The 14111-nt window shown below is 36.9% G+C and overlaps 1 protein-coding gene across 1 annotated transcript in view; it reads right to left on the bottom strand.

The window, feature by feature from the left end:
- The window catches only part of LOC134801795 (protein stum), an 82562-nt gene that overhangs the window by 55875 nt on the left and 12576 nt on the right, over positions 1-14111 (bottom strand). Inside the window, exon 2 of the mRNA XM_063774395.1 lies at positions 9433-10043. Within this exon, the coding sequence (XP_063630465.1) occupies positions 9433-10019 (587 nt within the window). The 5' untranslated portion in view covers positions 10020-10043. The remainder of the gene's footprint in view (positions 1-9432; positions 10044-14111) is intronic.

Genomic DNA, 14111 nt, shown 5'->3' with positions numbered 1-14111 from the left:
TTGTTTACTTTTATTTAAATACATAAAGATAAATATGTTCAGACTATAGTTTTGTTCTATAAGATTTTGCTTTAAGAGATAGCTGGATCATAAAATAAAAAAAAATGAAGAAGAATTAACTTATTTTCTAGGAGTGTCAAGAAAAACCTATGCTGACGCCATCTGTAGAATATGTACTTTGGCCAACTAGTGGTGTTGCAACTCCTGGTGTTGCAGAGGTGTCCATGGACGACGGGAATTGCTTACCATCAGGCGATACGTCTGCTCTTATATATCATAAAAATAGTATATTCTATGATTCATCTAAATCGGTTCAGCAGTTAAAGCGTCAAGAGGTTAGAGACAGTAATGTACCTATCTAATGAAAAAACAACCATAATCATCTCAAAAAGTTACGCTTGCTTAAGCTATTATAGCATTTGTCTCACAAAAACCTAACCGCTTTTTAATAATACGGAATCAGAGAATCGCGGCTTTTTGCAAATGTTTTTGTCACCTGATTATTGGCATTACACGGCGATTGCCAAGGTCTCCTAAAAAACGAAAACAAACTACAGACTATAAACAAAGGAATGACATTACGCTTTTTTTTTAGTAAGAATGACAGTAGACTTTTTTTAGTCTTGTGGTGATGATAGAGTGGTTTTCGAGCAGGAACCAGTTTTACGGCGGATTTACTTTAAAATTTTGAAAGGGATAATAAGATTTAGCTTGACTCAATTGTTGGTAGGTATTTATTCGTTTCGCTTTAATACTACCATACCTACCTGCCTGCATATATGTAGATAGGTAGGTAGGTTCTTCAAATGTCAAGAGAGCAACTATCAAGCAACTATACAACTAGAAGAATAGAAGGTTGTGCAGATCATTGGAGACAAAGTTATTGTTTAACCCTTCGTACCAGGTACCAGAGCAAGCGAAAGATTCCAAAATTGAACCACAAGTGTAGTGAGTGGTTCAAAAAGATGAATCTTGAGCGTTGCAAAAGTTTTAAGGGACGAGGGTTAAACCAACTTTGCTACTGATTAAAACACATAATTTTTAACCATACCAACATTGCAAAACAATTCAAAAGAATGCTATTAAATATTTTTAATTTAACATAATTTATTAAAAGTCAATCCTACCAGCCAATGTGAGTCATTTGTTTAAAAAAAAACAATTAAAATCCGCAGGACCATGAAAGTACTACTTTTCACGAGAATTTCAAGATACATAGTAGGTACTTACTGCCGTAGGTACATAAATCCATTCAGAGTTGACTAGTTTTCAATAGAACCTTTATAATTATAAAGAACCTTTATAATTAAGGTACCTCGGAAGTCCGGAGGTCAATAATGAATGCAGCCACGCTCCGTTGATGACGTAGTTTTTACAGTTTGACCGCAAACTATGGGCGCTCTGATTGTTATTGTGACTGTTTATTTTAATGGCTGATCATCATTCTTAGTTTTTTTAAATAAAGGTTACCTACGTTTTATTACTTAACGTATATTTCGACTTCCCGTTAACATAGAACTATGCAATTTGGCAAGTAATATCGTCTCACACTATAGGTACCTACAAATACAAGGAAAATTTTCAAAACTATAAAGTAAAAATAAAAACAAAAAAATAAGTTAAATTTGTTTTGTAAGAAACCCTCGGTGGGCGAGTCCGACTCGCTCTTGTCCGGTTTAATCCAAGTTTATTTAGATAGGTACATATTCGAAAACAAGTAAATAAATTCTAAAAACGCACATATGAGCCTGTAACTTAATTTTTTATCGTTTCGTAGATAAAATAGCAAAATTGGAAACCTATGTACTCGTAAATGTGTAAATAATACTTACTAATACTTAAAAATAATTTCTTTCAATTGATAAACCACAGGTAGAGCGTGGGCGGTAGTTTTGGCCTGTTTCGTTTACATATTTGAAACGGCGCCAAATTAATATGGAGTCAACGAACCGACAATCATAGTCGTGCTATTAAAACTCGCTAAATAAGGCTGGTTTTAATATCGAATGAAGTTAAATGGTAAGTTCCGGTGCGGAGAACTTTAGAAACGCATAAAAAGAAAAAATATTAAAAGAGGTAGGAGATAAAATTCAGAGATTGACCATTTTTATTGCCAAGGAATTATGTTCAAATCTAAAGCAAGTAATTATAAAGATGTCATGCACACAATGACAACAAAACACATAACGATAACTTTAAAATATACCTAAACCGACTTCATAAAACTGTTTAAAATGTAATTTAATGATCTTTATCATTTATTCGCAGTCTTTATGAAATAATGCTTTTCAAGATCAAATAACGAAATACTAATGTGCACTGTATTTAAAGAGTCCCTATTATTACTCCAGGGACCCATCATCAGATCCTGACTGGACACCAACAGTGAAGATCCTTTCAAACAAAAAAGTTCCAATCGGTCTAGATGTCTACATGAAATCGGGGAAACCTCCGTGGAAATGTTGAAGTCGGTTAAAAAAAACATTTTTGTTATGTTTATATATTGCGACGAAATGGTAAAAGTGCCTTTATAGAAACAAGGTGATATATCCGTCGTATATCCACCGCCTAGACCCGTATTTCACTGGCGGGAAACGCATGTCTCCTATAATATACATATCACATATACACAGAAGCGCATACATTACTGAGGGTTCCGTAGCATTCACCTTTTCAGCCATGCATTATAATAGGATAGTGTACTACTGTAGTACGTCGGACAAATCATTTACTCTTTATGACGAGACATCATCATCATCATCATCATAATCATATTTTATTCATCAACAATACAAGATTGTGTTTGAAATGGACATAAAATACAATTACAATAAAATATAATCCGCAATCTTTTTATTGCGTTTTCTTATGCAAGCTTTCTACTTTTTACTACTTGCTTATCATCGAATAGATAACTGAAATGATTGGTTGTAATCGTAAAAAACTGTCTGAATGAGTGCAGTTATTAATGCTGATTTATCATTTTTTTATAAAACATTTGTATGTTACGGCTAGCGGCTACTTCCACAAATAAAATCAATTTAAATTAGTAGTGTCCGTCTAAGCGCCATCCCACTAACCCGGGGTTAACCGGTTAAACCGTTAACCCAGTCAAATTGTACTGGTAACCATGGTAAGTCCAGGTTTAACCGGTTAACCCCGGGTTAGTGAAATGGTGTAAGTGGCCCTAAGCTAACTTTGTACCGACGTGAACAGAACAAGTAAAGAATGTTAAAATGTGTGTGTGAAGAATATGTATATTTTTTTTAAATATCATATTTTCATAGCAAATTGACATTAATGATGACGTTTCCACACTTTGTCATTGCAAATACCATGCAGAGTTAATATGGTCCGACTTTAGGTCCCTTCTGAATTTATGGAACCCCAATAACAGATCCTTTTCTAATTTACGGAACCCTAAAAACCGATTTAAACTATACCAGAGATCAGGAAACATCGTAACCTCGAGTTACATCACAGTATGAATAAACATCACCGAAAATAACTGAAATTGCATAAAAAGTGTACTACAGTCAGCACGAATGATAGCGAATGAGACTACGCGTCAAGAATAAGTAAGTATCTACCATTCCACACCACTTACTAACTTGTCTACTTCCTTAATAGCTTTATCGAGCGACCGACCGAAGCGCTGTAATTATTTTACATTTATTTATTTTTCAAGCTCAGATCAAAGAAAACTTAGTGTATAAAAAGCAAACTTAATACCATGAGGCATTCTCTACCAACGTTAGGGTAAAGCAGAACACATTATTTTCCACTTGGAATACACCTGACTGCAAGGGGCATTCGTGTATTTTGAAGTTATTTAGCGTGTTTCACAAGAACTTCAATATAAAAGTGGCATTTGATGAAGTGGAACTGCTGATGATGATCAGAACGGAACTCTTCAACGACGCATAGTTTGGCGATTTGACCTCATCGTTAATGTTTGAAGTCATCATATTCGTGGGTGTGCGTGTGCGTGTGTGTGTTTGCGTGCGTGTGTGTGTGTGTGTGTGTGTGTGTGCGTGTGTGTGTGTGTAGTTTTTCTAATTTTTTTATGAATTTCTACTCGCGATATTGATGCTTACTGTACTTGCATAGTGGTCCAAATGAGTGTGATTTGGACCACTCTTAATTTTGATGGCGGTTCGTGCGTGAAAAATATGACTTTTGTTTACGGTCGGAGAGGCTGATAAATGTTATTATACTTACTTTCTTCTAGAGCTCAGCGAATAGGGGGTATTACTGCAATGTTCTGCCGCCAGAGTGCAGCACTAAGCTATACTTGGTCAAGCAGATCTTGTCAGTCGAAAAAGGCGGCAAATTTTAAAAATGTAGGCGCGAAGGGATATCGTCTCATAGACAATTTGAATGTCGCGCCTTTTTCTACTGACAAGATTTGCTTGACCATCTATAGCGAGTAAACCATAGAGTAACTTAATACATATTGTGCCTTAAACTGTTTTTTGACAAGTTTTCACAGACAATAAAATAATTATGACATTGATGCATCAAGGCCGTTTGTTAACAGGGGCCTACCGCGAAACGCGAATATCGGAATTTAGTTATCTGGCTCTTTATCGCTTGAATATGCAAGAGTGATAGAGAGGTTAGATAACGAAATTTCGATTTTATTGTTTCGCGGTAGATCCCCAGATTGTGACGGATTGTGGTAGTAGCGCCCCCTACGCAGAGTTTCGCGTGATATTCTTGGCTCATATGTAGATAGACCAGTGGTTCCTAACCTGGGGCTTAGTTAACCCCGTGGGGGTAAAACTGGTATTTTACGGGGATAATAAACTAACCTAATATAATAATACAACAAACGTACACGTTTTATTTTTCATTACCATTGGGAGGAGGGGTAAAATCAGGTTCCCTAGTTAGTCATAGGGGTGACCGGACTGAAAAGGTTAGGAACCACTGAGATAGACCTTAAAAATACCTATCTTAAAAAAATAAAGCACACACTATGGCTGCGATGCATTTCGCAACCCTGCTTTGTCGTGGAGCCGGCCGGCCGCGGTACCGCCGAAACTTGACAACCTTCGCCCAAAACTCCTCCTTGGTTTTCAAGAAGCTATAGGTATAAGTATTCAAATGACTTCCCAGATTATTTTCGGACCAAGATTAAAAGCAAAACAAAGCCGTTTACAAATTAACTCTGAATTATATCATAGCACATTTATCTTTAAGTCTTAAACCTAGAACATTATAACATTAACTGACTATATTAAAAACTGACTCTATGTTATATTTGTTAAAATTAGAGATCATAAACATGTACATTCACGTAATTAATTTAGCCATTTTTACGCCTATTTGATTTTCCATTTTTAACCCTGATGGCACTAGTTCAAAGTCGCATTTTGTTTAATGTTTTAAAGTAATAAGAGATTTTTATATCGCTGCGGTGAAGGCGCAAGGAGGTTGTTTGATGTTCTAATACATTAATAAATCGTTTTAGAAATTAGAGTAGCTCATAAACATTGTTGATTTATGTTATTTTGATATTTTCTCATCTTAGCTTTTATTCTAACGATGTTAAAACACGCTAAGAAGTCTATTGCACCAGATTAAATTAATGCAAAGTATAAAAAATATACTTTAAATACTTATCTATAAAAACCCCCAATCACAAAAAGACCCCGACAACTAACATAGGTACTACTCTATAGGTGCCGGTATTCAAAAATGTCGTATCATTAGTTTACACCTAACCTTAGTTTTTAATTAATCTAATGACACTAATTGTCTCCGTGTGATATTGGGTCGTTTACTTTCAATGTAGGGTGTAAACCTTTTTTTATGGTTGCCCGCCAACGCAATTTTGAAAGGATACGAAAATCAGAAAATGAGCGCTGCTGGCCTAGCAGCATTCAATCCGGAAGTCGCGGGTTCAAACCTCGGCTCGTACCAAAGAGTTTCTCGGAACTTATGTACGAAATATTATTTGATATTTACCAGTTGCTTTTCGGTGAAGGAAAGCGGACTAATCCCAATAAGGCCTAGTTTCCCCTCTTGGTTGGAAGGTAAGATGGCAATCGCTTTCGTAAAAACTAGTGCCTACGTCAAATCACGGGATTAGTTGTCAAGCGGACCCTAGGCTCCCATGAGCCGTGGGAAAATGCCGGGATAACGCAAGGAAGAAGAGACGAAAATCAGAAAATGGGAAATGGTTTGGTAATATCAAAGTATTGTTAAAATAAAGTTTGTATAATCGTTATTTTTCATAAGATATTAATTAACCAAGACTGATTGGTATACCTAAGCAATTAGATAGGTGGTTAATATGTAAACACAGCATCTTTTCGAATTAGATTTAAGGCTTGTGCACACCGGCTGCGTGTGCGTGACGTGCACGTGCGCGTGCGGCGTTGTAGTATACAGATCCTTATGAGAGACGGCACACCGCTTGCGTGACGTGTGCGTGTGCGGCTCCAACATTTTAGCGCACGCGCACGTGCACGTCACGCACACGCAAGCCGGTGTGCACAGGCCTTTAGTTATCTAGCTCAGGCTTTTATCCTGTTTCTTTCCTTCATTTGAATGTAGGACCTATAACTCAAAATTACTGTTCATGAAAGACAAACCAAGCTGAGTCATGAAATTATGATTGTTTTAAACTACAAAGAATCATAGACATATTGTAATGCCGGATGTTTCTTATTATCAAACAAAAAGACGCAAGATGTCATTAGATTTAACAACATGCTTTGTTGTGCGTGTGTCGACTACTAAGCTACTGGTACACATCAGCATTCTATTTATTTCTCTTTTTGGCTTAATTAAGGAATATTTTAAGCACATCATCATCATCATCATCATCTCAGCCATAAGACGTCCACTGCTGAACATAGGCCTCCCCCTTTTGGGGGGTGAATGCCATAATCGCCACGCTTGGCAGGCGGGTTGGCGATCGCAGTCGAGTAGGTACACCGAATTTGAGGGACGCTGCTGCCCGTCCACCGGTGGTCTTGGACGTAGTTTAAGGACATAACCGGGTCCATTTTAAGCACAACATATGTTTTTATTTAGTAAATGTTGTTGGCTGTTGTATGATTCATTATTGATGTCACTATTTAAAAACCTAATAAATACCTAAGTATAAACTAAAAGCATCTAACTATTCTAAATTAATAAAAATATGTATTTAAATATATGATACTGTAAATCTTTTATTGACTTGAGTGAATGAAAATAAATCTAAATACAGTGTATTTGTTTAAATTTTTAAATTATTTTAATATTGAAAGTATATTAGGTAAAAAGGTATGTTTTAAAACCAATTGAACCGGACACAATATTTTATAATACCTACCAGAATATTAATAATCCTAATGATTAATTTATAATCTCGTAGAATTAATTATACTTAAAGTGGAAGTGAGATTCTATCTTTGCCTAATTATTGCGGTCTAGTAAGCAAAACCCAACAAAATAATTATGTGGTGTCTAAGCCACTGCACTATCTCATGCACACAGTCTCTAGACGGTAGACCTAAAAACCTCGATATATAATATATGTATATTATAATTCTTATATAAGCAGGAGCGTCTTAAACTATGCTGAGGCCGTTGGGCACATAAGAATTTGGGGCCCTTTTGGAAAGTAAAGAAAGCGAAAAACTAAAAATTTTCTACTATGATCTTCTATTTATTATGGGTAATCAAATATACTGTTATTGTCTGTCCTTCGGGGCCCCCTGAGGATGGGGGCCCTGGGCACTAGGGTGTCCCGTCAATGTATGAAAAAAATATTTTTTTGTCGTATATTAATGCAAGAGGTGTCAAAAGTTGCGTAAATTTACACACATCACGAAAAATAAAAAAAAAACTAGAATTTCGTGTTATCTTGAGGGCTCTACCAGCCTTTGAAACTTTGTAAATTTTGCGATTCTACAGAAATATACCGTAAGCCAAAAATAATATAAAAGAATGCTCAAAGATCATTTAATTGTCAAAAGTAACAAAAAAAAGTTAAATAAAAAAATTGCTATTATAATCAATGACAAACCCTTTGAATTTAAACTTATTTTTGTGTCCAAGATGTGGCATTTCTGCTCGAGACAGCAACTTGTTTCTTATTAAGCCATCCCTAGAAGTAGCGTCTGTTACACTTTGTGAGGCCTCTGTTACCACTTTAATACATCTTTCTACAGATTGTGTGTGACAAGGAAAGTCAACTATTCCAAAGCTCTTATCTTTTGTCATGATCTTAAGATCCTCGTTAGGGGTCATCCATTAATTACGTCACACGTTTAGGGGGAGGGAGGGGGTCAAGAAAATGTGACATATTGTGACATGGGGGAGGGGGGAGACACAAACTTTGTGACGTCACTTTAACTTCATCAGTAACCGAATTTTTTTTTTAAATTATTTTATTCGCTGTACATTTAAATAACAAGTTTTTAAAACGATAATCGTTTTTATTTTTTTATTTTTCTTTCCTAAGCAGTTTTGGGTTATAAAATTACTAATATTTATATCGTCAAAAATATTTTGATAAAATATTAATAATACTTAGGTACTTACTTAATTCGATTTGGCGATTTCGTAGAAAAAATGTGACGTCACACTAGGGGGGAGGGGTTTGCCAAATGTGACCAAATGTGACAAGGGGGGGGGAGGGGTCAAAAAACCTAGAAATTCGTGTGACGTAATTAATGGATGACCCCTTAGAGACATGTCGAAGAACTGGTGGTGCTGAAACATTACACTCTCGCCATATGACAATATCGGTGTAATCAGTAGCAGAAAAGTTTATTTTAGGTGGTCTAAATACCCTGCGTTTTGTGACATTTTCAGCTTCTCTGGCATTTATTATTCTTTGCAATGCAAGGTCCCGAATGTGATCTCTGTGAGTGGGCACGGACCCCGTGTGACTTTATGGTAAAGACGGTACCTACTGTATATAAGTAGGTAATTATTAATAAATCACATTACAATTTAAATTAGTCCCTTGATTTCTGAGATAATATTGTAAATGCTAAAATTACGCTTTTTGTAATAACATTACACAGCTGAGATATAAAACAAGATTTACAAACTGAAAGCGACTAGGAATTAATCAAAAATCGATATTCTTTTGGGACTACCGTACGGTTCAATATGGCTCTGAAATTGTGGTAGTTAATTTTGTATCAAGCAGCGACGTCTGCGCACGATGCTGTTAAGCTTAGAATAAATTTAAAAATTCAATTAATAAATAAACATAAATAAATATTATAAGTAGGCCATATTTTACACAAATTGACTAAGCCCCACGGCAAGCTCAAGAAGGCTTGTGTTGAGGTAGGTACTAAGACAACGAAAATAAATTTAATTTTAATTTTATTGTGGTAGCAATTAGTGAGTTTTGGTTGTCCAAAAAGATTAAAAGTAATTGGGTACTTCCAATAACCTAGTAAATAAAATACTCACGGATTCGCGGGCGCAGCCTTCAGAGCCTCCCCTGGGAGTACCTTGAAGGCTTCATCCCTCTTGGCAGACCCTGGCGCACTTCTCACTTCAACCACCACTTTACCACTCCGCGGACTATCCAACACACTACTCGACTGTCTTGACGATAAGTCAAAATATCTGTCCTGCGCGTGTATTAATTGTGTCACTGTAAACGCTGGCGATTCATCAGCCTTATCTATTTGTGGTCCAAATAAACTGTCATCGTCCAGGTTTCTAAAGAATCTATCGTCTTCAATATCTTTAGACGGAGACGCGTCTAAAGATTGTTGAATAGTTATGTCTAGCGACCGCTCGCCGGTGAACGCGTAAGGCGTATTGGCTAGCTCCTCTTCGATACTGTTGTAGCGGCTTCGGAACAGTGACTTTGGTTCCCCTTCCACTTCGTATTTCCCTCCGAAGAGGTCGTACTGTTGGAAGCGGGAGTTGATGGTGTCAAACTTGGGGTCGGTGAGGTCGGACCCTGATTCTGGTTTGGGGGTGGATGAGGGGCTCATGTTGATGTGTAGGATGCCGTGCTCGTCGGTGTACTTGAGTTTTAGGGCCATTTTATAGCAGCCGGGAAAGTTTATCTGTAAAAAAAATAATTCGTTTTAGTTTAATAAAACACATAAAATTATTTTTACATGAAATAGTTTGATTTCTTAAAATTCAGGTCGATTGCCCTGGGCACTTGAGGCCTTGATCCATTTTTCTATACAGTATGAAATATATTTCAATTTAAAATCATTGTTACTTATTAAGTTTATTTATATTATATAACTTTTATTGCACAAAAGAAAAAAACCTTACAGTACAAAAGGGAGACTTAATCTATAAGGCATTCTCTACCAGTCATTATTCAGGCTTAAGGTTTTTGATGAAACAGACTGAAACAGTTACCTAGTTACTTGTAGATATTTCTTTAGTCTGAAGTCAGCAGTGAAATCACTCCCACTCGCTTAGTTTCTGCTACTCATTGTACCTTTTTTATATTTTCATATATTTTTTTAAATAAAATCTTTTTAATATACATATAGAGTCAAATTACACGAACAAACCAATTGACATGTAGCTAGATTTAACGTTTATTTATTTCGTTTAATTAGTTTAACGACCTGTCCCTAATTGGGCTCTCGTCATTAGTAAGAAGGTATGTACCTAGGTATGATATAACATATATAAGATATTATAGTATAAAAAATAACTAGAGTCTGTGCGAAAAGAGAAGAGTCGTGGAATGTAAATGAGCCCATGTTCTACGACTCTCCTCTTTCCGCACAGACTCTAGTGGCTTACAGGCCTATTCGGATTTCGAGATAATCACAAGATCTTGAGACGATTTAGAGATCAACTAGATCTACATACATTAGATAGGTATCTACTAGATGTGACTTGGATATCTAAGTCATAACTTGTCGAAATCGTTCAAGAGGACCTCCAGAATCGCGGAAACGTCAAATTTGACATATCTATCTTACAAATGTCTTTAAATTATCCCGTATCGTAACTTGTTGAAGTCTAGTAGAAATCTAATTCATTTTCCGAATCGAGCCGTTAGTGAGCTGTAAGCCGCCTGTAAATATATTGTAGACCTACAGTATGGAGCATTTTGAAAATTTTCCAAAAACTGATATGGAAAAAAATGCTTAGCCAAATACTATATTCTCCAAGAACTCTATTTAAAATACCTATCCTAAGACATATCACGCCATAGAGTTAAAGCAAAAAAAAAATCATCCATAAATTACCTTTAGAATACCCTATTTTTTCTAGCTATGTTTCATTAATATGATTTGCAATATGACTTGACGGATACCATGACGTGGGCACAAAAATGACAATACCTCACCTAAATTACGAAACAGTTTTCCGCCATTAAAAATTAGTCAAGCAACTGAGGCAACCCATATCCTATACGATAGCTTCCACGCTTGTCAACAACAATAGAATGGGTTTATCTTGAGATCCATCTTGAGATACTTATGTCGTCTGCATAATCACTGAAGACACGTCTGTGTAGGATACAACGTCGCTTACGAACGCAACTCTTTTGACACTTATGAAAATGCTTGGAAACAGATTTTTGGTCCGATAGTTACCACTACGTTAACACCATGTTGTTACTAGTGGTAACAACTAGGATTTTTTTCCCACCTGTCCCCAGTGGTAACAACCGAGAAAAAGTCCCAGTAGTTACCACAAAATTATTTTAGTGTTTAAATGAGAGCGGCGGTGGCCGAGTGATATGACGTCCGACTTTCAAATGTTCAATCCGGAGGTCGCGGCTTCAATCAAATCCTGGCTCGTACCAATGAGTTTTTCGGAACTTATGTACGAAATATCATATGATATTTAGGTACCACTAGCTTTTCGGTGAAGGAAAACATCGTGAGGAAACCTGCATACATCTGTGAAGAAATTCAAAGGTGTATGTGAAGATTGTGAAGTCCCCAATCCGCATTGGGCTAGCGTGGGGACTCTAGCCCAAGCCCTCTCACGCATGAGAGGAGGCCTGTGCCCAGCAGTGGGACGTTTATAGGCCGAAATTATTATTAATGTAGCTCGCACGCATATACTGCCTAAGCCAACGCTTAGAAAAACCTAAATTATTTTTGACATCTCGGTACATGTCATGCTATACGAGCAGCATCGTAACTAATAGTAAATGTGCAAAGTTGCGCGCGTCGATTAGAGTGCGCACGCGCCGTGTCTGCGCACACTTGCCCAACTTCCGCCCACTTTAGATGTACCAAGCTGCATCTGTAGCTGGCCATCGGCCCGATTCGAACTTTAAGATAAGTCAATTAATAGATCTAGAAACGATATGGATTAGATGCCAGTGTTAAATGTGACGTTTCTTCAAACTAAAACCACAGAATAATTAATAGTACTACCGTACAGAAAGGAAACTTCCTACAAAAATGAAGTTTGACAGCGGTTCAGGGTCGAATCATGCTGTACCTTTCTAATATATGGCACTATCCCTTTCGGCTATTTAGGGTTGTCAAAAATCAAGTGATTATCTTATCTGTGGTCGTGCACGCAAAAGGAAGTCAAGTGGTGCCAACCCTAATAATTGCTCGGAGCAATGCTGAGCCGAGCGGAGCCGAGTTTCACCGAAGTCAGGAGTTTCACACCCCTGCTAAAACGTCACTTTTGACACTGACGCATATCTAATCCATATCGTTTCTAGATCTATTAATTGACGTATCTTAAAGTTCGAATCGGGCAGCTGGCTATTTTAAAATAGGCACATAAAGTAAATCTTTGTTTGTAGGTATGGATCCTTTGTGACGTCACGGTAGAATTATCTACTATTTATAGTTCTATCCGATTTATTTAATTCAAATATATCAAAAAATTACTGCGGTCTACGATTTCCAAATTTTTTTGGATTTTTTTTCGTGCATGGTTTGTAATAAATCATACAGCATCAATATATACCTATATTAAGAATCAGACATTAGACCAAGATAAGTCTGCAACGATTTAAACGTCAAACTTCTATGAAATTATGACGTATAAACAACACTTGGACTGCGTGTGCTATCAAACTCGCTGCAGACTTATCTTGGTCTAACTCTACCACTATCCTTGTACAGTTCTGATGGGTAGATTATGTGTTCTGATAAACATTGTAACATCTTTACTATTGTAAATGTACCATAATCTTGCAATAAAGACATTTTTTATTTTGATTTTGAGTATACAACTATGACAACCAGGGCTCGGAACCGGTGTTTATTTAATCCCAAAATATCCCAATATTTTTAATAAGGTATTTTATGCTCTTTACGTAGGCCTGAATCATGTATTTAGGTAACAACTTCGTATTATTAGATTGTCCTATTAAAAATTAAATAATAAACCAAAGAACGAAAAAGAACGTAATAATACCGGTACTTTTTGTATGAAGAAAAAACCGGTTCCGAGCCTTGTGTCTAACAGTTTACATGTTAGGTCTTTCGTGTGTCGTCCTTGCGTCCGTCCTCGAACGTAATCGTTCCAACGTAGAATAAGGAATAACCTAAAAGAGTTGAACATATTTACATGCTGTGCTATTGAGGTGGGGCGCCATTTGTAGCGGTACCAGTGGGGACACTCCTCCTTTCGGGCAAACTCGGCGACTTGACGTCCTTTTGCGTGCACGACCACAGATAAGATAATGACTTAAATTTTGACAACCCTAAATAGAAAGGAATATTACATTAGAAAGGGATAGCATGATTCGTGCCTGAATCGCTGTCAAAGGTCGGTTTTGTAGGAAGTGTCTTTCTGTACGGTAGTACTATTATTTATTCTGAGGCGGTGCTACCTTAATATGGAAAAGATGACGACTGCAGTTGCATTAGAGTCAGACAAAGAAAAGTCTGCAGAGATTTTGATAGCCCACGCAGTGCAAGTGTTATTTTAAACGTCAAGCTTCTATGAAATTATGACGTATAAATAACACACTGCGTTGCACTGCGTGGACTATCAAAGTCGCTGCAGACTACTGTTGCGGCGTCGTTGTTGCCACCACTGTATTTGTCTATTTCCTTGATGAAATGAGTGACGGTCGCCGCTGCAGTACTGCCGTGATTATGACGCTAATTCTGTCACTCATTTTATCAAAGAAACTGACAGGTACAGCGGCGACAACAACGACGCTGCAACAG

Source organism: Cydia splendana, chromosome 23 (assembly GCF_910591565.1).
Source record: "Cydia splendana chromosome 23, ilCydSple1.2, whole genome shotgun sequence".
Lineage (NCBI taxonomy): Eukaryota > Metazoa > Arthropoda > Insecta > Lepidoptera > Tortricidae > Cydia > Cydia splendana.
Note: the sequence above shows the minus strand (reverse complement) of the source record. Positions and strands in the feature narration are given on the sequence as shown.